The following is a 24574-nucleotide window of genomic DNA, read 5'->3' as shown; positions in this document are numbered from 1 at the left end:
GGAATTGTGTTGGGACATAAGATCTCTGAACGAGGGATAGAAGTCGACAAGACAAAGATCGAAGTTATGGTTCAGCTGCAGCCACCTAAAACAGTGAAGGACATAAGAAGCTTCCTAGGACATGCTGGGTTCTATAGAAGGTTCATTAAAGATTTCTCGAAGATTGCAAGGCCTCTAACTAGGCTTCTTTGCAAAGAGTAGGAATTCATTTTTGATGACGATTGCCTAAGAGCCTTTGAGGAGTTGAAGAACGCATTGGTATCAACCCCAATTGTGCAAGCCCCAGACTGGAGTCAACCTTTTGAGATCATGTGTGACGCCTCCGACTATGCAGTAGGAGCGGTGTTAGGGCAAAAGATTGATAAGAAGGTCCATGTAATATACTATCCTAGCAAAACATTGGACGAAACCCAAACACGGTATGCAACAACAGAAAAAGAACTTTTAGCGGTTGTTTTCACCTTTGAGAAGTTCAGAAGCTACCTCGTCGGATCTAAAGTAACGGTTTTCACTGATCATGCGGCCCTTCGACACATCTACTCCAAAAAGGACACCAAACCAAGGCTTTTGAGGTGGATTCTTTTACTCCAAGAGTTTGATATGAAAATAGTTGACAAGAAGGGTATCGAAAATGGGGTAGCAGACCACTTGTCTAGAATGAGGATTGAAGACACCATCCCAATAGATGACTCTATGCCTGAAGAAAAGCTTTTGGGGATCGAATTATGGAAAGAAGCAGCAGACACGGTCGCGTCAGGGATCAGAATATCTGCCCTGGTATGCCGACATTGTTAACTATAAAGTTTGTGGTGAAATCCCAGAAGATATGGACCCTTATAGAAAGAGGAAATTCTTACGGGAAGCCAATCACTACTTTTGGGACGAGCCCTACCTTTACAAGAGAGGATCAGATTCTTTATTTAGGCGATGTATAGCGGAGGAGGAGGTACAAGGAGTGCTTGAGCATTGTCATGGGTCCGTTTATGGAGGTCACTTTGCCACCTTCAAAACCGCTCAAAAGGTCCTACAAGCAGGACTGTAGTGGCCAAACTATTCAAAGACGCTCACGAGTTCATCACAAAGTGCGATGCTTGCCGACGAATGAGAAACATTGGAAAACGAAATGAGATGCCCCAAAACCCAATACTAGAAGTTGAAGTTTTCGACGTATGGGGAATAGATTTCATGGGACCATTCAACCCTCCTTCCAATGGTAACACCTACATCTTAGTGGCAGTGGATTATGTCTCAAAATGGGTAGAAGCTCTCGCATGCCCAACCAATGATCACAAGGTCGTCATCAAGATGTTCAAGAGCATAATCTTCCCTAGGTACGGCGTTCCTAGAGCAGTGATCAGCGATGGAGGAACCCACTTCATAAATAAAGTCTTCGATGGGATGTTAAGGAAGTATGGGGTAAAGCATAAAGTATCCACCGCATACCACCCTCAAACCAGTGGCCAGGTCGAAGTCTCTAACAAACAGATAAAGAATATCTTATCTAGAATCGTGGGAACTTCAAGGCGAGATTGGTCTATGAAGCTAGGCGAAACCCTTTGGGCATACAGAACAGCTTACAAAACACCGATAGGAAGGACTCCATTCCAATTGGTCTACGGTAAAGCTTGTCATCTCCCCATGGAAGTTGAATACAAAGCTCTATGGGCAACAAAGCTCCTCAAACTCGACATTGAATCAGCTTAAGAAAAGAGAAGCCTTGATCTGCATGAGCTAGAAGAGATAAATCTTGATGCTTATGAAAGTGCAAAAATCTACAAGGAGCAAACAAAAGCCTTCCACGACAAAAGGATAACAAAGAAGGAACTTAAAGCTGGTGATCAAGCACTAGTCTTTAACTCCAGGCTGAAACTGTTTCCCGGGAAATTGAAATCAAGGTGGTCTGGACCGTTTACAATAAAACAAGTCAGACCTTATGGTGCAATAACCCTGCTAGACAAAGAAGGGACAGAATTCACAGTGAATGGTCAGCGAATCAAGAGATATCTAGCAAATGAGGAAATTGCAGAGAGGTGCTCAGTACCTCTCCAAGATCCACCATCAAGCTGAAGATTTAGAAGTCAAGTTGAACGACTATAAACAAGCTCAATTGGGAGGAAGTCCGAATAGCACCACTGTAAATTCCATTCCAGCATTCTATTTATCATTTGATCCGAGGAGAAGTCTGTTCAGAACCAGAAGGGAAATGGGAGCTGACACGAGCACCTCACTTGAACGCACACCCGATCGGGCCGGCTCATCACGCCCGTTCGAGTCAGCCTATCACCTCGCAGTCGACGCTGAAAACGTCCAAACCGAGCATGTAGCAACAGGCCTCGACGTCATGAGCTCATGGTTTGGACCAACCAAGAGGTAATTCTATTACCCTCAACTTTGTAAATACAACCTTGCATTTTTATACTTTCTTTTTGATCCTAAGCCAACCTTCAGATTTTTATTACACAAGGGACTGTGTAATTTAAGTTTGGGGGAGAGCTTAGGATAGCATTTGACATGTTTTCTATTTTCTTATTTCGAATTTTTAGCATCTAGTTTTGGATTCATCTATGTGCATCAAAAACCCCTAAAAATTTGAAAAATTTCAGAAAATCCTTTAAAAAATAGAGTGCTCATATAGTTGCATTTGCATATTAGTCTTGCTTTAAGGTTGTTGCATTTAAGATCATTGCATTAGCATAGGGATTATGATGATTATAACCAAAGAACTTGCTGTTTCATTAGATTTAACACCAATGCCCTCGTTCATAGTTGTTTAATGCTTTCATTTGAGCTTGAAATGAGACCGCGCCATTCTTTGATCGCATGATTTAAATTCTAGTATAAACTGAAGCTTGCTTTGATATGATGCCATCCTTTACTTATAAGAACCTTAACTTGAATTGATAATTATCTGGTTATGATTTGTTTTAAACTCATGGATACCTTGTATACATACTTGGATCTTCTTCCCCTCTTTTTACCACCCTCTTGGTGATCCAAGTAGCTGGTCATAACCTTGACCAGTTAACCACACCCTAAAAACCTTAACCTTTCCTTCAAGCCTTTGTTTTAATTCTGAGAGGAAGGCCTATTTTTTAGGATTGAGCTTTAAGAGAACGTGTTAGGTTTGAGCCGAAAGGAATAGGGTCTTGAGTAGTTCTGATTTGCATCTTTCGGATCAGATAGGACTAGGATGGATTCTACTTGGGTTTTGGGGATTTGTTTGGATGGTGAAAAGAAAGGAAAAGAAAAGAATAAGGGAATGAGTTTAGTCTTTAGGAGAGTAAAAGTTTCAGAAAAGTTCAAGGTTCTAGTGAAAGATAAGTGGGGAATGCAAAGTATAGAAAAGAAATGGTTCTGGTTTTTAAAAGAAAGAGAGAAAAGTGAGAAGATAGCAAAATGCTTCTATGTCTTAAAGTATTAAGAAGAAAGAGAACCATAGTGTTTATAAAGAAAACCCCCTATCCACTAGTTTATCATAAGAAACTCTCCTTAGACTTAGAACAAAAAGGGAAATTAGGATGAAAAGAGTTAAAGGGTAGAATAGGATCATATGGGTTTAGATGATTAGGATATCACTTGGGTACTTTGTGTAGTCAAGATGTTATTCCTGTATGCATTTGTTGGTCCTTACCTTTAGCATTCTCCCAAAAGCTCAATCTTGTTCATAGAGAGATCCCAGCACTTAAATGATTAAACCCTCACCAAAAAGAGACTCTCTTTATCTCTTAAACCTTTTACTTGCCTAGCCAAATGAGTTTAAATTCAAATTCACATCCAGATTCACTGTTGCTACTTAATGAATGTTAAAAAGGATGGCTGACTTGGTTGCTTGTCTAGGTTATGAGGCTGATGACATCTTGTATTGAAATAGGAATGGCTAATGTCTTCAGAGTACAGCCTTTGAATTGCATTCTAGAATTAAGAACTAGGACATTGATGTTAAACTCTTTTGCAACAAGTTTTGGTTCTGAGTCCCCACCTTCAAACCTCTCTCCCTAATTTGAATTTGCTTGAGGCCAAGCAAAGAATATGTTTGGGGGAGTTGATAACCCTATATTTTTATACTCTTAAGCATATGTTTTGTGCATTATTTGCATAACTACGTCTCTACTTCTCATAGATTTAGGTAGATACCTTCTGGATTAGGAGATCTTAATGCTATCTTAGCATTAACCATGTGGGATTAGATCTTAGACATTCCAGCACTCAAAAAGTGTTCAAATGGAATGTCTGACCAACTAATGCCAGAGATCTATTTACTTACCCAAGAGATTGGTTGTTAAGGAGTAGATTGACATTAATGAGCTTGTTCTTTATGCCTATTTATAGTATGTTTCATCAATGAAAGTTGAGATTAGGAAGTGCTATATATCTGATAATCTTTGCCAAGAGATTGGACTGATTAGGTTAAGTGGTTCATTGTCTAGGATTAGATCTATCTGAGCATGTTAAGCATCCCAAAGATATTAAGAGAATTCATCACCCCATTAGCCCATCCTTAAGACCCTTTGTTTATCTGATTGATTATCTGCTTTTACTTACTGCTTTCATTATTGCTTCTTTAAGTTTACTTTATTGCATTAGAGTTTATTAAACCAACCCTTGAATTACTTGGCTTGACTTGATTAGATCTGTTATATCTTGATTGTTTACAATACATCCATCTGGATAGATACCTCTTATGCTACATCGCAAAGGGGAATTGAACTCCAAGGGTACAAAAATACCTGTTTCACTCGGGAGGCGAGTTAAGGAACTTCAGCACAAGAAGTTTGCTTTTACGAGAGTGAAGTGAGATTGTAATGGTGCTTTGGATGAGACTTGGGAGCTTGAGGCGAAGATGAACACAAGTTTCCGGTAGTGGTTTGACAAGCTAGTCGAGATTTAGGCTTGTTGTCTTGTTCTCCGTGTTGGAGTTAAGCATATGTTTTGGTTGTAGCTTTTTCGTTTTCATTCTGGTTGTAACTATTCTGACTTGGGAGTTAAATAAATTATTCCTTTTTGGAGTTGAATTGTATTGTTCTAGAAAAAGAAATATGTGTTGAGTTTCTAAAAATGGAAAGTTGAGGGTGAGACTATACTATTTTTGGAAAGTTTTGGTATGGTGGTTAGTATAGCATTACGATGTTATAAATGAACCACGGGAGGAATAAATTAGATATACTTATGGTGTTTAGACTAATTTTCTCGAACGATATATGATAGCCTCGGATGAGGATTTGAGAGCATGCTTTAGGGTGACGACCCGAGTGCGAGGGTGACTCCCTGGATACTGTAATTGTAAGACCCCAATTTGCGAAAAGGTTTAAATGAATTGATTTGGCCACTTACATGACCAAAGTGCACTTATCTTTTCGGTCAAGTGTCCTAAGAGAACTCCGTAGTTAAGCGCGCTTATGCTGGAGTAGTCAAAGAATGGGTGATTTTTCGGGAAGTGGTTGTCGGAACTATATGAGTGAGGGCAAAACACAGGGAAAGATCATGTGCTATTTAAGCCTCTCCAACGTAGCAAACCGATCGTCAAATATTAATGGGTTCATGGGCCTAGTGAGAAGACGTGAGGGCCATAAAAAGAGGTGGGCCAATGGGCTGGTGGTGAACATTGGGTCCACTGGAGAGATGACGGCCGGCGCGTTACAAATGGTATCAGAGCCGAACCTAGGCATGTGTGGAGTGGTGGTCTCACATTGTCAGGGGGTGATGATCGTTGTGCGCAATGAGGATGTTACGGTCTGTTAGTGGGGGAGAACTGTGAGACCCCAGTTTGCGGAGAGGTTTAAATGAATTGATTTGGCCACCTATGTTACAAAATTGCACTTAGCTTTTTGGTCAAGGGTCCTGAGAGAACTCCAGAGTTAAGCGTGTTTATGCTGGAGTATTCTTAGGATGGTTGACCATCCGGGAAGTGCTTGTCGGAACTGCGTGAGTGAGGAAAAAACATAGGGAAGGATCATGTGGTGATTTGTAGGATCGGTAAACAAGTATTTAAGCCTCACGTACGTAGCAAACTGATTGTCGGATATTAATGAGCTCATAGGCTATGATCTTGTTTTTTGTCACTGTTCATTCCAATCTAAAGGTGATCTTGACCATTGTTTTGGGTGATTTCATGATTGTTTAGTTGATTCTTTTGCTAGTTTGGTTGTTTCTATTTCTTGGTGTCTCTATGCAATCCCTTGGAGAATCGTCATCGTCCCTGGGGTACCTTGGAGTGGAGATCAAGCGAGGAAAAGCGAATGGAGCAACTTCAGAGCATCTTTGTCGATCGACACCCGTGGCGTGTATCGACCGACACTAATGATATGTATCGCGAGGATGGTCGTGAGTGGCGATCGACACCAGTAGTGAGTGTCGATCGATTCCTGGAGTGTCGAGTGTCGAGTGCGAGTTTCAATTGAAACCAGGAGGGTGTTGATCGACACCAGTCCTTATCAGTTGTGCTTGCTATTTGCTTGATATTTGTGTTGTGTGATTATCTGAAATGAGATTTATACTGCGTGTGTTTATAGCCCAGTTGTTGGGATGAGTGCCTCATAAACTTATGCATCTCATTTCGTGATGTAGGTAAAAGCAAAGTGTAATCGTGGAATCAAGGCGACGAGAGAAAAATGATCTAGGGGCTCGAAGGCTGTTTTTTATGATTTTTGTTATGACATTGTCAGGAATGCTAGTTCAGGAATTTTAGAAGAATGATAGAATGGTTATGCTATTTTGGGATGATTGATGGTTTTTTTATTAATGGTTATTGGATAGTTCTTTAATGAGATAACATGCGGTTTAGACAGTTTTTTTTTTATAACATAATTAGTATTTTGTACCATGTACTATTTAAAAATGGAGATACAGAACATTTGTCGCTGTTCACTAACTCTATCAAACATTCTGTACCCTCAACAATTCTTATGATATACATTAATGCCATTTTTCTTATTTTTATTTATTTTTCTTGTTTTCTTCTCTTTCTTCTTTCCCCTAAATTTTAAGAACTTGAATTTCTACAAAGTTTTTCATCCAATTTTCTAAAACAATCTGATTTTAATATTTTAAATTTTTCTAGGAATCTAAAGAGACCATTTTTTATTTTTCAATCTTAATATGTCTTTTGCACATGAGATTTAATGTTCTATATCTTGTATCTGTACTCTCTTTCTAGTATTCGTACCCTCTTCTCCATATTTGTACTCCCTTTTTTGTATTCATACCACATTCTCGTGTTTGTACTCTACTTAGTGTATACGTATTCCATGTCTTTTGATGATATATCGTACAATTTACTTATAGTAATAGGGTTTGACATGTAATATTAGTGCACATTAGACTACGTTAACCACACATCGTGTTTGTACAAACACATCAAGTTCAAATTAGATTAAGTTAGGGTTTAGACTTAACATTTATATTTGAGAGTTCCTTAAGTTAAAAGTACACCCTTTTCAGAGTTCAAATCTAAATACTAGTATTTAGGTGATATGTACTCTTAAGACAGACTTCGTTGATATTTACGAATACCCATTTCGGAGTTCTAATATCTATATTGGTATTTTAGTTGAAATGTACCAAAGTGAGTTTGTTTATACAGAGTTCATTCAGGTGATTAGTACACCAATAACGGAGTTCCAAATTGATTACTATTAAATTTGAGTTCATAGTACACCCATTTTGGAGCTCAAATCTTAACTACTAGTATTTTAGTGATATGTACTCTTAAAACAGAGTTCGTTTATATATAAGAATACCCATTTTGGAGTTCTAATATCTATATGAGTTTTTAGTTGATATGTACCAAAATAAGTTCGTTTATGCAGAGTTCATAAAGGTGATCAGTACACCACTGGCGGAGTTCTTATAGTAGTAGTTCCAATTTTTATATAGATGCAAGCGATAAGGAATCTTTTATTTCATCTTTACTATTAAAAAAACTCACACGTTATCCCCCCCCAACCACACAATACCCTGTATGTATTTTCATCCTCTCTATTACACAATCTCACAAACACTCTTTCTCTCTCTCACACAACGTCTAATAGCCGCTCCTTACTCCCAATTTTAAATAGTAAGGGGACCATTTTACATATACCATGTGTTTCAGATACTCATTGATAGACTCCACGACGTGAATCTAGAGTCCAAGGACCACTTTGATGGTTTTGAAATGGAAGTGGCGAGATTGATGGTGAATGATGGATAGATCTTGAACAAAACAGCGGAATGACGATGAATGAGGGTGATGACGAGATAGAGTGGATGCAGCGGAATGAAGGGGAGAATGAGGTGTACTTCCAAGAGTGATGAGAAACTCTTAGACTAAAAGCTTGGATCCAACTTAGATATTACACACTAAGAAGAAAACAAGTTGAAAAAATATTACACACTTTTCGGATCAAACAAGTAAAGAGAGAGTTTTAGAATAAAATGTTTGATGTTTTGCAAATGAGAGATACATGGAGTTTATATAGAGAAGGGAGGACGAAGGAGAGGAGAGAAGAGAAGAGAAAACATGCAAGAGCATGCACAAGTGTCTTGTAAATTACACTCATGCAAGAGTCTTGGAAATAACAATAAGTAATAAATGCTAAGTTGAAAAGAAAAGGGAAAATGGGCCAAGGCTTTGTGAGTGGACCTTGGACCACGAATTGGGCTGGTAAAGAGAAGCTTGAAAGTGTTACTTAGGCCTCATTAAAAACCTTGTCAAGAAAACCCATTGGGACAAAACTTGACAAGGGAAAAAGAGTGAATAAGCAACACTTAACCATTTACCGAACCACTTGAGCCGTGATTACTATTAAGGAGGATTGAGCAACATCTTCTTGAATCTTGTTTAGCTCCTTGAGTAATCCATTGATGGCTTGGTTGAACTTCTTGCCTCTTGATCTTGTTAGAGGACCCGCCGGAACGATCAATGCTTCCTCCGGTACAAGCTGTTCTTCGTGTGGTTCAAGTGGATTGGCCATGATCTCATCACTCATACTCTAATAATTGGGTTCATATTCTTTCGCATAGTGTTCACATTTCTTCTCCCAGTATTTGTATTTTAATATTTGTATTTGTACTCCATCTACGAAATTCATCTGTATATTAGACAGCACAATAAGACATTTTATGCAGTTGTATGTTTTCTAGGCTCGATTAATAATTTTATGTCAGTGAATATCTATCTTATTATTTTTGCAGTCTTTTTTTTTACCACCTATGTTAGAATTTTTTTGACACAAAATACCCTTCACATCTAACTTAGCAATGTCTTTTAAGTAAGGTTAATTGTGCCATCTATTATGCCGGGTCGGTTCAAAGCAGTTAATTACAATCCGATTGCAACATCTGGATATATAGTACAGTAGATACAAACGTTGACTTGCAAAAATGACGTGTATATTTCCTAAATTTAAGTTTGCTTTTACTTAGGGGAGAGAAAGGGGCACAGGTTGAAAAGAAACTTTAAAGAGAATATTAAGCTTCATTTTTGTTTTATTAATTTCTCAAATTAGTTGCCACATATGTATTTACAAATTGAAGACAAATATATATACGTTCTTTATTATTTATTTATATAATTTCATTATTTCTGACTAAGCAAATCCAGTTTAAACAAATAGATTAACCAAAAAAAAGATAATGCATTGCTTTATACAGATATACACATGGCCAATTGTCCCTTAATACACTTCACCTTAATAAATCAGATAATACTTTTTAAAATAACCTTTTTATCACTTTCACAAAAAAAAAAAAAATTCTACAACCTTATATTTACGTTATTCTAAGTACTTAATTACAATTTCCTCTGTACGGTGTAAAAAGACATAGTTATAGAGGAATTTGCAAACCACTAATTTAACATAGGTAACTAACTATCTTCCAAAGAATAATAACACTAAATATAATAGTTGAAGTCTAAAATTCTTAGTCAATGTTCAAAAACTAAACTACGATTTACCATAAACATACATTGATATAAGGGAAACTACAATCTGTAGACCCAAATAAAAAGAAAATTAAATATTAATCTTCCATAAAATTTTATTTAGCTTCTAAATTTTCAGACAAAAATACTCCTATGTATGGTAACAAATAGTTTAGCAAGATAACGTAATAAATATCAATAAATTATAGATTTTTTTATCCAACATTTATTCGTCATCTGTTTTTAACTTTTACAATATGATACAATGATTCGACACGATAAAAAATGATTTATCAGAATAATTTCAAACTTACCATATAACTTATAATTTTATCGCGATACAATATCATTTATACTGTTAATAAAGTATTTAGCATATTAAGTTTAACACTAAAAATTATTTAGCATGTTAAGTTTATAAAGTAGTGGTTAGAGTTTAGATTTTGTAACTAAACGAAGTTATATTTTGGTTTGGGTTGACAAAATATTGGTTAGGGTTTAGATTTTATAGTTAAATGAAATAATATTTCAGTTTAGGTTGACAAATCGTGGTTAGGGTTTAATTTTTGTAATTAAACAAAATATAATTTCGGTTTGGGTTGAAAAAATAGTGGTTTGGGTTGATAAATTTCCGCGATAACAGATTATTAACATGTTTAAATTTTTGGTTTGGGTTTGGGTTGACATGATAAAAGATTATTAACATGTAATTAAACGAAATATAATTTCGGTTTGGGTTGACAAAGTAGTGGTTAGGGTTAAGATTTTGTAATTAACGGTTTGGGTTGAAAAAATTAGAAGTTTGGGTTGATAAATTATCGCGGTAACAACTTATTTAACATGTTCAAAAATAAGTTATCGAATGCTATTAATCACGGATGAACAGTGTTATCGAATTCTATCAATCATAAATGAATAGTGTTAGTCTTAATTTAACTGATAATATGTAAATTATCGCGATAACAAATTATTCAACATGTTTAAAAGTAAGTTATCGAATGCTATGAACAGTGTTACGTATCCTACTCTCTTTTGTTTGTTTTTGCTAAATCAAATCAGGGTCAAAAATGTAATTTTATGTTACTGTTGGTGAGAGAACTAATTTTTGGATTATTACATCCTTACTTTTTGTTTTCAGTTTATTTGGGTACTAGTTTTTAACTCACCCTTGATATAACCAACCAAAAAGATATATTAAATTGTAGATATGTAGTGTACCACGGAGTAATACATGACCCTTTTACAAGTAAATGGTTAATTATATTGGATAGAATAAATATAAAACTTTTAATATTTTAAATATTATAATTGGAAATTTTAAATTTAATAAAAGTTAATTAACAGAAAGTTTAAACTATTATAGAACGGGGTTATATGGTAGGACATATTATTATTAGAAATTTAAAATATTACTATAATTTAACCTTTGATCAAGCAGATGACAATATTTTTTTTTATATACTTTATATATAGTTTTATGATTTTAAGTTATGTTATTAACTTTCTTTGATTTTATTCATATATACTTTCTTTATCTTCAAAAAATAAATTTTAAAATTGTTTATTTCAGTTAAATCTATATTAATGGGTTTTCCTAAAAATTAGGTTAGCAATTGCTATTCATTCACTATGTTTTATTGTTTGGTAGTTATTAAATAAAAAAACTGTATTCATTATAATCTATATTAAAAATTAATAAACTCAGTCTATTGATATAAATATAAAATCACAATATATATAAATAAAAAAAACAACAAAGAAGGTAAATTATATTTATTTTAATATAGGTTTAGCCATATAATATGTTTTTAGGTCATAAGTTTATAAAACAAATAAAAAATATTATAATGGTTCAAAAAAGATTTAAACTAGACAAATTCGATTTAGTAACATTTTTTATAAACATGGTAGACTTATATTAATGACCATCAAATCAATATATTTATATGTGTAACGTCCAATTAATAGAGTGCTATATATACCGTTGTTAAAATTGACGACTACCGGAATATATTATCATATATAAGTATAAAATCGGAAATATAAATACCACAAATGATACATTGTTTCTGTTGGACCTCCAAGGATATGCTAAACGAACTTTTCCTAAAAATTGATTAAACTATAACGGTTAAAGTTCTATATAAGAGAAACACATTAAATTCTAGACCCGTGGTGTACCACGGGGTAAAATCTAGTTTTGTTTTTATTATACTACTTATCCATTTTTTTTCATTTCATCCTCTTATTACACATACACACTTACACTCACATTCTCCTCCTCACAACCACTCACGTTTCCCTTTTTCTCAATTATAAATAGTTACAGGTCCAAAATACATATTTCTTTTTAAAAACTGTCCAAACCCCCAATTCACCCTTCTTTAATTATGCTTCCTCTTGTTTTTCATTGGTTTAAATTGATTTATTCTGGTTTAGTCGGTTTGGAATTGTTTGATTCAGTTTAATTAGTTTAAATTGATTTAGTTTTGTTTAATTTGTTTGGTTTGGGTTAGGTTAATCATGTTTAGTTATAAATAAAAAGCGGATATTGATTTTCGGTTAGATTTAAATAAATTCATTTGATCATGTATATCACCAAAATGCACTGATCTTTTCGGTCAAAGGTTTTGAGAGAACTCCAAAGTTTAGCGTGCTTATCCTCGAGTAGTCAAAAGATGTGTGACCTTCCGGGAAGTGATTGTCAGAACTGTGCGAGTGAGAGCAAAACACTTGGCAAGATCATGTGGTGATGTGTAGGGTCGGTAAACAAGTATTTAAACCTCCTAGACGTAGAAAACCGATCGTCGAATATTAATGGGCTCATGGGCCTCGTGAGAGGATGTGAGGGCCATTAAGAAAGGTGGGCCCATGGGCTGGTGGTGAACATGGGGTCCACTGGAGAGATGGCGGTCGGGGCATTATAGTAACTTGAAGGTTGAGGCCTTGATAGTGAGCTGGTATGACTTGAAGATTGCGACCAGAGAGCGGGAGCAGTGAGACTTCTTGGATACCATAGGTCGAGACCTGTGAACGGGGGAAGTGGTTGAGTATGAACAGATAGGATCCAGAACGTGACTATATTGATTCAGTTGTAGGAGTGCAGGCCGTGGTGACGGTTGCTCAAAGTCCTAGATTGATAGACGGTGTTGAAGGATTCGAGGACGAATCAATGTTAGTGGGGGTGAATGGTAACACCCTTTTTCGAAAATGGGTAGTGTTAATCGAAAACAAGGAAGGGTGTCAATCGACACCAACATTTTTTGTTCACTCGGTTTGGTTTAATTGAAAAATTAATTTGAATTGGTTTAGGTGAACCTTAGGGCTCGAGGATTAAAAGGGAAAACTCGACCGTAGGTGTTGAGAAAGCCGCTTTTTTCATTTCCTAAAGAGTGTGAAAGTTCCTAAGAGTTCCTAAGGGTTATTGTAAGGTTTGAGCGTTGTTCTTGGAAGATTAATCCTAGTTAATTAGGTATTCGTTGATATTGGTGTTAGGAGAGTCTTGTTCTTCGTATGATCTTGTTTTTTCCGTCACTGTTCATTCCAATCTAAAAGTGAGCTTGATCATTGTTTTGGGTGATTTTATGATTGTTTGGTTGATTCCTTTGCTATAGTGGTTGTTTCTATCTCTTGGTGTCTTTGTGAAATCCCTTGGAGAGTTTTCTTTGTCCCTGGGGTACCTTGGAGTGGAGAACAAGCGAGGAAAAGCGACTGGAGCAACTTCAGAACATCTGTGTTGGTCGACACCCGTGGCGTGTATCGACCGACACTAATGATATGTATTGCGAGGATGGTCGTGAATGGCGATCGACACCAGTAGTGGGTGTCCATCGATTCATGGAGTGTCGAATGTCGAGTGCGAGTTTCAACTGAAACCAGGAGGGTGTTGATCGACACCAGTCCATATCAACATCTAAGTTTGCTATTTGCTTGATATTTGTGTTGTACGATCATCTAAAATGTGATTTATATTGCTTGTGTTTATAGCCCAGTTGTTGGGATGAGTGCCTCTCTAAGTATTAAATACTTATGCATCTCTTTTTGTGATGTAAATAAAAGCAAAGTATGACTGTGGAATCAAGGCGACGAGAGAAGAATGATCTAGGGGCTCGCTGGCTGTTTTTATGATTTTTGTTATGACATTGTAAGGAATGCTAGTTCAGGAATTTTATAAGCATGATAGAATGATTATGCTATTTTGGGATGATTGATGGTTTTTTTATTAATGGTTTTTTATTTACGGTTAATGGATAGTTCTTTAATTATGCTTCCTCTTGTTTTCAGTGATTTAAATTGATTTAGTCCGGTTTAGTCGGTTTGGAATTGTTTGATTCAGCTTAATTAGTTTAAATTGATATAGTTTGGTTTAATTAGTTTGGTTTGGGTTAGGTTAATGATGTTTAGTTATATAAAAGAAAGCGGGTCTGGTCTGGGACACTGGTTTGCGGTTAGGATTAAATAGATTTATTTGACTACCTATATCACTAAAATGCACTTATCTTTTCGGTCAAAGGTCCTGAGAGAACCAAAAACTTTAACGTGCTTATGCTCGAGTAATCAAAGGATGGGTAACCTTCCGGGAAGTGATTGTCAAAACTGTGCGAGTGAGACCAAAACATAGAGAAAGATCATGTAGTGATTTGTAGAATTAGTGAACAAGTCTTTAATCCTCCCGGATATAGCAAATCAATCGTCGCATATGGATGGGCTCAAGGGTCTAGTTTGATGAATTAAGGCCCATTAGTAGAGGTGGATCATGGCCTGAGATTGAACATGGAGCCCACTGGAGAGGTGATAGTTAGGGCGTTACAAGTGGTATCAGAGCCAAACCTAAATGTGATCCATCAATACCCTCCCCTCGAACAACAACCTTGTCCTCAAGGTTTAGCTCGAAATCTAGAAAGCTCTCACGAACCTGCTTCTCATCTTCCCATGTAACGTCTTCATCATGCATTCCCTTCCACTTAATCAACAACTACGGCTGAGACTTGTTACCCACAAGAACTTGTCTTCGTTGGAGTGTGAGCTCCGGCTGCAGCAACAGGTACCCATTTTCTCGTAACGGAGGCAGACGGGTTCAACTGGTACCTGCCCAACTTACTGCTTAAGGAGCGAAACGTGAAAAACCGGATGCATGCAAGAGCTCGACAACAATGCGAGCTGATAAGCCAACTCTCTTACTATGGGTTCCACACAAAGTAGTCCAAAATATCGATGAGATAGCTTCTGAGACGTACGCTTAAGAACAGAATGTTGCCGATACGGATGCAGCCGTCGATACACCCACATGCTGTTTAGTTTTGTTATTAGCGCTACTCAGATGACGATTCAACTCTCCCAACAACTCATCTCTAAACGCGAGTTGTTCATCCACCTCATCCAATGTAGACAAACCGATCGCATAAGATGGAATAATAGGTGGCGCTTGACCATACAACGCTTCAAACGAAGTATATGCTAGTAGAGGAATGGTAAGTTGTGTTATACCAAAATTCCGCCCAAGGTAATAATAAATTCCATGTTGCGGTCGATTCTGAACAAAGCATCGCAAAAAAATTTCGATACAACGATTCACCACCTCTGTTTGACCATTCGATTGAGGATGATAAGCGCAATACATGTGAAGTTGAATCCTTACTAACATCCAGAACTCCCGGCATAAAAAACTTACGAAAATGGGGTGTCGGTCACTTATTATAGAACGTTGTATCCTATGGACCTTGACCACCGACTCAACGAACTTTGTTGCCACCAGTTTTATTGTGTCTGGATGTGACAAGGGAAACAAATATGCGGACTTTCACAACCTGTCGACCACCACCATAATAGTAGTGTTATCGTCTGAGCGTGGAAGACCTGATGCAAGATTGGAATCACTCCAAACTTTAGATCACTTGATGATCAAGAGATTCCAAGCTTAGGTTGCGGAAGGTGGAATTCACGAGCTGGCCAGAAGCACTCTCTCGTGAATTAGTGGGTGGTTCAGGGGATAGTTCAGGTGATTGACTCGCTCAATCGGTGGGATAATCGACTCACTCGATCAATGGACGAATAAAGGATGTTGAATCACACAACAAACTTAATCCGCAGGTTTCTAAAGAACTAAGTGACTCACTCACAAAGAACTAAAGAAGAAGATTGACAAAGACTCAAACTTTGACAAGAAGAATACTTTCTATTACTTTAAATTGATCAAGGGTGCTTACAAATGAACAATCTAATGAGCTTATATAGGCTCAGCTACATGTCCTAATAATGTAAAATAAGAAACAAATCGCTCAAAATTAATTACACTTGCCGTTGGGACTTTATGAACCAAATCGGCAAAATAAGGCAAGTAGAGAGATGCCTTGAGTCTTGAAAGCTTGGGGGCGAATCCATGACTCATTGGAGTGTCTATGTTCATTTTAGGAAGCCTCAAGACGTGCATAAGTGAATAAGGAAGGAGTCTTTCCACCTTGATCTCCTTTGGCTCCATGGATGGTAAGTAGTGACTCATCGGGTTCTTGTGTGCAAAGGTGTACCAAATGTCGTGTTGCACAAGTCTTGTGTGGTCTAGATATTCACTTGGTTTCCATATATGAATTTGGGGCACGTCCAAATCAAAGTAAAGGATAATTTCCTTATCTCGCTCCAAGTAAATCAACGGCCTTGATTCAAAGGGTGGTTTGGACTTGGGTCTTCTCTTGGGATGTTCTCCATGGGCTGGGCCTTGTAGTGAATGAAATGAGTGTGTGGACTCCCTTCATGGCTGATCCAAGTGTTAAAAGACTTGAAATCCTCACAGCTCGCAATCTGATGTAGTTCAGCCAGTCGGTCAGCGAGTAGTTCAGACAGTCGGTCAGCGAGTAGTTCAGCATGCTTGTCAGCGAGTAGTTCTGCATGCTTGTCCACGAGTAGATCAGAATGTACATCAGCTATCATCTTTGAATCATATGGATGGTGAATGATTCCTTGATGACTTGGTGTTGCCTCATTAAAAACCTTTCTAGGTAAACCCATTGGGACAAACCCTAGATAAGGGAAAAAGAGTGCAACAGTCATATCCCAATAATAAGGTGATTTGACTTGCTGATTTTTTATCCCTCTTGAACTGTCGGACTTCTTAGGGTTAATATCATGGTGAATAATTAACCCTTCACCTGGTACTTGATCAGAACTCCACTTAGACAAAGATTCTCCAAAATTCTCCATGTAGACCGGTTTGGTGTGCTCTTGGTCTGATCTAGTTCTGATGTCCGCATCATACCCTCTCTCTTGAAAAAGTTTCGACCTCGAAACTGTACAATCTGCACCAAGAGAAAGCAAGTTAGCTTTCATGCGATTTTGAGATTTCAATGTCTTACCTTGGTGTTGTTCTGTCTTCATGATGCATGGTGCATCCGGTGGCTCTCCTTTGAGCAAGAAAGTAAAGATCACTCCTCGGTTTTGATCTAGTACAACGGTTGATGGTGTAACGTGGTTAGCTCCTTCTCGGGGTTTTGCTTGAGCTTTGAAATCTGGTGGTTCCTCTTTGATTAAGAAATAACTTGGGACTCTCCTTGTAACGCACCCGAATCGTCCTATGGCCGGACAAGCCACGGACAACCCGGAGACGCTACTTTGAAAGTACTCACCAACGATCCGGCCGAGGTTCGAGAACAAATCAAGAACCTTAGCCAGTCCTTCGGTGAGACCTTCCCACTTGGAATATCACTTAGGCTTGCCAACCCTTATGATATCCAAGTGTTGAGCCGACTCGGACTAAGTCATTATCAGACATCACTCGTTGTTTTTAAAAGAAACCCGAATTATTCATTACGATAAAGTATATTTTACAAAGTCACCGAAATACTTTAAAAGAGTTTTGACGGCCGAGGCCTAGAGCCCAAATACTTAAACTTAAAACATATTCAACATACTTGTTTTACAAAAGGCACAAAAACTACTCCGGGTTCCGAAGTCCAACACGCCACTACTCCTTTCCACTAGGGTTTCCTGCAAAACAAATGGGTTCATAAGTAATCTAATATTACTTAGTGAGCTCAGGAGTCCCTGCAAACGCATTAGAAAAACCCCACCCTTTCCCCAAAACAAAACACCCGACAAGCAATCAGAGTATGCAAGCGAAAAGCAGCAAACCAACAACGACACGACTCGATAGTTTTAATCAAGTTTTACATCCAAATTTTTAGGGCCCGGATATGTTTCCTTCCACATCATTACCATCGTGAACACCCGAGCCATAGCCACGAAGGCATACGACCGGAACATCACTTTAAGCTACACCGTCGTGTAGATAGCTTCGGCCAAGGTAGCGAACCAAGTCTCTCCAAAGCTCATCGAACTAGCGTGAGACTCCAGAAAATGGAAGTGAACCGGGAATCACGCTAGAACGGAACCAGCGAAGGACAACATATCCAAGTCTTGAGATGTTTACGGTTCGGACAACTGTCACGAAAGCCACATAACAAGACCTTAAAGATTTCATCGATAACTTGGGATCTATGGTTTAATTGCACACATAGAAGCAAGTATCGGAACACAGCACTCGCGTATTAGATCACTGTGAGTGGATCTGCGATCACAAACACGATCTAATACGGAGATCCACAATCATGATGCATAAATAATTTCAAGGAAACGTTCAACGAAATTAAAGCATGCAACTACATGATTATACAAGACCGGATACCAGATCTAGCCTTTCGGTCCCAGATCTAGATCGGTAAATATGCTTCATGAACTCACAAATCTGTTTTGACGACAGATCGACTCGGACTTCTCTCTTCCGGTGAAACTGGCGTCAGCGTCTCGGTGATTTAGGTCTTCGACGATGAACCCTCGGCGACGGGCAGCAATTCCTTCCTTCGATCGGACGGAGATATTTTATTTTCGAGAATTTTGGGTGAACAGCCCAAATGAAGACTCGAAGGCTCTATTTATAGAGCCTAGCTTCGGAAAAATAGCCAGCTTCGGAAATCGCAGGCATTGGCCAGTTTTAGGTTCGGATTTGGCAGAACAAGCCATCTCTGGCTGCCGGACACGTGGCAGACATGGAGAAGAAAAAGGATTTTGTCCGATTTCGTCCATTGCATCTTCCCCCCCCCCCAAATCTTTGATCGAGATTTTCCTCAGATCTTCTCTGTTTTTCTTGTCGGATTTTGCCAAGTGTCAAAGCTGTCGAGTGCAGATGCACTGAATCGGGCAACAATCGGATTTTCTCGACCGGCCATCGACATGAATGATGAAATCTCGACATTATTCGTTCCTTCCTTGTTCCTCCGGCAATCCGCTTCGATAAACCTTCATACTTAGCCATTTTATGGCTTTGGGTCGAAATGCATTGCTTTATTTTCGGCTCAAACTTCGCATGGTCGGTATGATCAGTCGATAGGCTACTTCCCCCACTCTTTGTTCAATTTGATACGGACCTATGTATCTCACGGCTAGCTTTCCAATCTTCCCGAATTGATCCTTTCCTTTTTGGGCTGTGACTTTGAGATAGACCCAGTCGCCTACATTGAACTCTACTTCCCGCCTTTTTCGATCTGCGTACTTCTTTTGTCGATACTGAGCTTTCCTCATATTCTCTCGGATGAGCTGAATCTTCTCCGTAGTTTCATCGATCAGCTGGTTGTTGAACTTCGTCCTTTCTCCTACCTCTGTCCAGCAAAGGGGCGTCCGACACGGCCTGCCATACATTGCTTCGAATGGGGACATGCCGATGCTGGAGTGGTAACTATTGTTATACGAAAACTCGACCAAGGGCAGGTTGTGAAAGACCCCATCCCGGATAATCTAAGTCCGGAGAGGTTACTTTCGAACTAATAACAACTTTCCATACTTAACCAAGTTTTAGGGCCCATTCCGTAGACAATCCATTTATAATAATTCTGAGATTCATTACTTAGAGTCATATGCAAATAGGGAGTAAAATAACCATTCAAATACTTTATTAATAAGTAAGGATTCGATACAACTTATGAGTTTGCATATAGGCTATTACAAGTTGTATAATCGATCTAACTACCCAGCATCCATCACCACTCATCTTCCCGGCCTTGAGTCCTCGCGCCTAAGCCCTTTCATCCCCTCGATCACCTTCTTTCCCTGAAACCACATAGGAAATCAGTAACATGTTCACTTAATCACCATCGTTTTGCATGCAAGTTACACTAGCAACTCTGCCCGTTCGAATGTTCGGTAGAGAGGTAGTCCGCGCATCAGTTCGGTCGAGTATCATCAATGATTCCACTCGCCGAGCCGCGTCCCCTTTTCTCCGAACAATCCTTCCAGACAAAGTTATGCATATGATCATGCTCATGCAACTACCGAACCCATATGCACCCCACAACCGATCTTATGGTTTCCGGTATTAACCTTTTATCGGATTCCGACTCTCCTTAGTGTTTCTCTCGAAGATAACTTCAAGAATATAAGTATTTCCCGATTTCCGAACGTGTCCAAAACTGAGGGCGAGACCCACTATGATAGACTCCTTGCCGTGGATCTATGCTCCAAGGACTACTTTGATGGTTTTGAAATGGAAGTGGCGAGATTGATGGTGAATGATAGATAGATCTTGAACAAAACAGCGGAATGACGATGAATGAGGGTGATGACGAGATGGAGTGGATGCAGCGGAAAGAAAGGGAGAATGAGGTGTACTTCCAAGAGGGATGAGAAACTCTTAGACTACAAGCTTGAATCCAACTTAGATATTACACACTAAGAAGAAACCAAGTTGAAAAGATATTACACACTTTTCGGATCAAACAAGTAAAGAGAGAGTTTTAGAATAAAATGTTTGATGTTTTGCAAATGAGAGATACATGGAGTTTATATAGAGAAAGGAGGACGAAGGAGAGGAGAGAAGACAAGAGAAAACATGCAAGAGCATGCACAAGTGTCTTGTAAATTACACTCATGCAAGCTCATACAAGAGTCTTGGAAATAACAACAAGTAATAAATGCAAAGTTTGAAGAGAAAAGGGAAAATGGGCCAAGGCTTTGTGAGTGGGCCTTGGACCACGAATTGGATTGATAAAGGGGCTTGAAAATGTTACTTAAGCCTCATTAAAAACCTTGTCAAGAAAACCCATTGGGAAAAAACTTGACAAGGGAAAAAGATTGCATAAGCAACACTTAACCCTTTACCGATCCTCTTGAGCCGTGATCACTATGAGTGAGGATTGAACGACGTCTTCTTGATTCTTGTTTAGCTCCTTAAGTAATCCATTGATGGCTTGGTTGAACTTCTTGGCTCTTGATCTTGTTAGAGGACCCGCCGGGACGATCAATGCTTCCTCCGGTACAAGCTGTTCTTCGTGTGGTTCAAGTGAACTGGCCATGATCTCATCATCCTCTCCCACTTGAAAAGGATTTGACCTCAAATCCGAATTATCTGCAATGTCTCCAACACCTTTGGCCAAAAGCAAGTGTATTATCACAGTTCTGGAGTCACTATAATCAAGTAAAAATATTCTAGCTTGGACCAAATCAGTATTCATTTTAAGTTTATCTTTCACTTGAGATTTAAGACAAGAATTTGGTTCCAAATATTCATTGAATAGAACTACCTTATTCTCAATAATTTCTTGATATAATAAAATTATAATCAAAGTCCTTGAATCATGAGAAATAAACCGAGATGAGGAGTTACTTACCTGAATATGGTTGTTGTCATGTTTAGAGCTTGTTATCATCATCATTGGATCTGAGGGTTCTTCTTGTAAGAAAATGAAACTATAGACGTCTTGGTGTTTCAACTGATTGGGTGGCTTGAACCGTTTATCTTCTTCTCTCGTTTCATTTCTTTTAAAACGCTTCAAGACTGCCCTAACACCTTGAGTTCGTTGCTTTGGAGATCGGTTGTGTATATCCGGTGGATTCTCCTTGATTTGAACATCACAAATGAGTTCTTCTCCAAAGTACCTATACTCTTTTATGTCACCTGCTTCTTTTAGAACACTCATGAAAAAGAACAAGTGCGTTATACTTGAAATAGAAAAGTGAAGAATAAGCGCATTATACTTCATAGTTGGTTTGCAAAGCTCATGGAACAAATTTGATTCATTCATCACGCTTTCAAGCAAATGAAACATTTCAGAAAAAGGTTTAACCAATACATTCTCAGTTTTAGAAGAGTTAAAATCACAAAGCTCATCAAATAGCACATCTTTTGGTTTAAAGAACTTTTTAAGCGGAAATGTTTCAAAAGTTGGGATCATTTTGTCAAAAACAGATTTTGAAACACAAAATTCTTTCATATTTTCCAAACCAAAACGTTTTTCATCTTGAGGATAAATCAACACAAACAAATTAGGACCTTTCCTAACGAAATCAATTTCCTTACAGTGCTTTCTTGGATAGTCACAAGGAAATGGCATAGGAGCAGTTTCTGACTCAAAGTTAGAAGGCGGTTCCAACTCACGATTCAACGATATACTCCTTTGTGTTTTTCCTAGCGTTGCTTCTTCATGAACCTGTGAAAAGGAAACAATGCTACTCGGTTGCTCCGGTTCAAAACTGGTTAGTTTATCAAGCACAAACTCATATTGGAAAGAGAAATTAGTACACTTAGCTAGTTTTGTTTTCACTTTGTTCTTCCTTGTTGCTTAAGCGTTGCTGATTTTGAACGGCTACGAGTGGTTGAGTCTCTTCATTCTCTTGGTTGAGTCTCTTCATTCTCTTTATTGTTGTTCTTAGCGTCTTCTTGGAGCGTCATTGGTTTCTCATTCTCATGCTTTGTACTACGACATTGCTTCGCTTCACCGCATGATTCAAATGATGGTTTTAGACTTTGCTTGTGAATGACAACTTGTTTGGTGACCTTCTTCGGTTGAGATGTTGGTGTATCCTCCATTTTTTTATTTCTATAGGGCTTGATCAAGTTCTCAACAAGGGCTGGCTGCGGCTTAGCCTCCACGGGTGTTGGGATTTTCTTGTGATCTTTGAATAAGGCTGGTTTCTTAGCATTGGCTTGTGGAGCATATTTATTCCTTAGCAGCTTCTTAAGATCTCTCCACGAGGTGATACTCGGCTCCTTGTAGTACCAGCGATAATCAACTTCTTGCAACCACCATTGGCGAGCGTCTCCAACGAGTTGGCTAACGGCATAAGCTAATCTCTTCTCTCTAAGGATGTAGTTGTAGTGAAACCACTCGTTCATGCACTCCTCCCATTTTAGGTAGTCACTTTTTCCTGAAAATTTATAGGGTTCATTAGCTGGTTGCAAATCGGAATGAAAAACATATTTCGATTTGGGAGTGTGAGAGAATTTTTGTGGACTGCTCCGTGTTGATCTAATTGTGTTGTTTGGTGGCTTTGGTTCCGGATTGACTTCATGCAAATGTAGAGCTCCAATCTTTTCATCGATCATTTTTTTCATTGCGGATGTGACCGATTTCAAAATCCTCCTTTCAAGGCTAGATGTAGATGACTCTTCTTCTTCTTCTTCACTTGTCACCATTGTACCTGAAAAATCAAAAATTTAACAAGTAAACTGTCCAAAAACAGACAAAACTAAACGGATCTGGAAAAATAGCAAATCGACTCTAAAACTTCCGAAATTAATTTTAGAAAATAAAAGACTCTTTGCTGGTTCAAATGCAACTGGTTTCACAATTTTTGAACAAGCTAATTATTTTGTAAAATTCACGCAATATTTAACAAAAATCTGGAAAACGGAAATTTCGGGATGGAACTTCAAAACCTGGTTACAAAGTGGCTCTGATACCACATGATAGACTCCTTGCCGTGGATCTATGCTCCAAGGACTACTTTGATGGTTTTGAAATGGAAGTGGCGAGATTGATGGTGAATGATAGATAGATCTTGAACAAAACAGCGGAATGACGATGAATGAGGGTGATGACGAGATGGAGTGGATGCAGCGGAAAGAAGGGGAGAATGAGGTGTACTTCCAAGAGGGATGAGAAACTCTTAGACTACAAGCTTGAATCCAACTTAGATATTACACACTAAGAAGAAACCAAGTTGAAAAGATATTACACACTTTTCGGATCAAACAAGTAAAGAGAGAGTTTTAGAATAAAATGTTTGATGTTTTGCAAATGAGAGATACATGGAGTTTATATAGAGAAAGGAGGACGAAGGAGAGGAGAGAAGACAAGAGAAAACATGCAAGAGCATGCACAAGTGTCTTGTAAATTACACTCATGCAAGCTCATACAAGAGTCTTGGAAATAACAACAAGTAATAAATGCAAAGTTTGAAGAGAAAAGGGAAAATGGGCCAAGGCTTTGTGAGTGGGCCTTGGACCACGAATTGGATTGATAAAGGGGCTTGAAAATGTTACTTAAGCCTCATTAAAAACCTTGTCAAGAAAACCCATTGGGAAAAAACTTGACAAGGGAAAAAGAGTGCATAAGCAACACTTAACCCTTTACCGATCTTCTTGAGCCGTGATCACTATGAGTGAGGATTAACGACGTCTTCTTGATTCTTGTTTAGCTCCTTAAGTAATCCATTGATGGCTTGGTTGAACTTCTTGGCTCTTGATCTTGTTAGAGGACCCGCCGGGACGATCAATGCTTCCTCCGGTACAAGCTGTTCTTCGTGTGGTTCAAGTGAACTGGCCATGATCTCATCATCCTCTCCCACTTGAAAAGGATTTGACCTCCAATCCGAATTATCTGCAAAATAAGGTTGAAGGTCAGAAACATTGAA

General features: G+C 38.2%; 1 protein-coding gene and 1 pseudogene across 1 annotated transcript; both read right to left on the bottom strand.

The window, feature by feature from the left end:
- Positions 1-24574, bottom strand: part of LOC111830500 — a 39611-nt pseudogene that overhangs the window by 10756 nt on the left and 4281 nt on the right.
- Positions 21039-21969, bottom strand: LOC111831990. The gene is made up of 2 exons (XM_023787957.1): positions 21550-21969; positions 21039-21305 (listed from the first exon to the last, which is right to left on the bottom strand). Exons 1-2 carry the CDS (start codon positions 21961-21963, stop codon positions 21273-21275), a joined length of 447 nt encoding a protein of 148 aa, XP_023643725.1. The 5' UTR covers positions 21964-21969; the 3' UTR covers positions 21039-21272.

The sequence above is a fragment of the Capsella rubella genome, unplaced genomic scaffold (genome assembly GCF_000375325.1).
Source record: "Capsella rubella cultivar Monte Gargano unplaced genomic scaffold, Caprub1_0 scaffold_8, whole genome shotgun sequence".
In the NCBI taxonomy this organism is placed as follows: Eukaryota; Viridiplantae; Streptophyta; class Magnoliopsida; order Brassicales; family Brassicaceae; genus Capsella; species Capsella rubella.
This window is presented reverse-complemented; position numbering and strand designations above follow the sequence as displayed.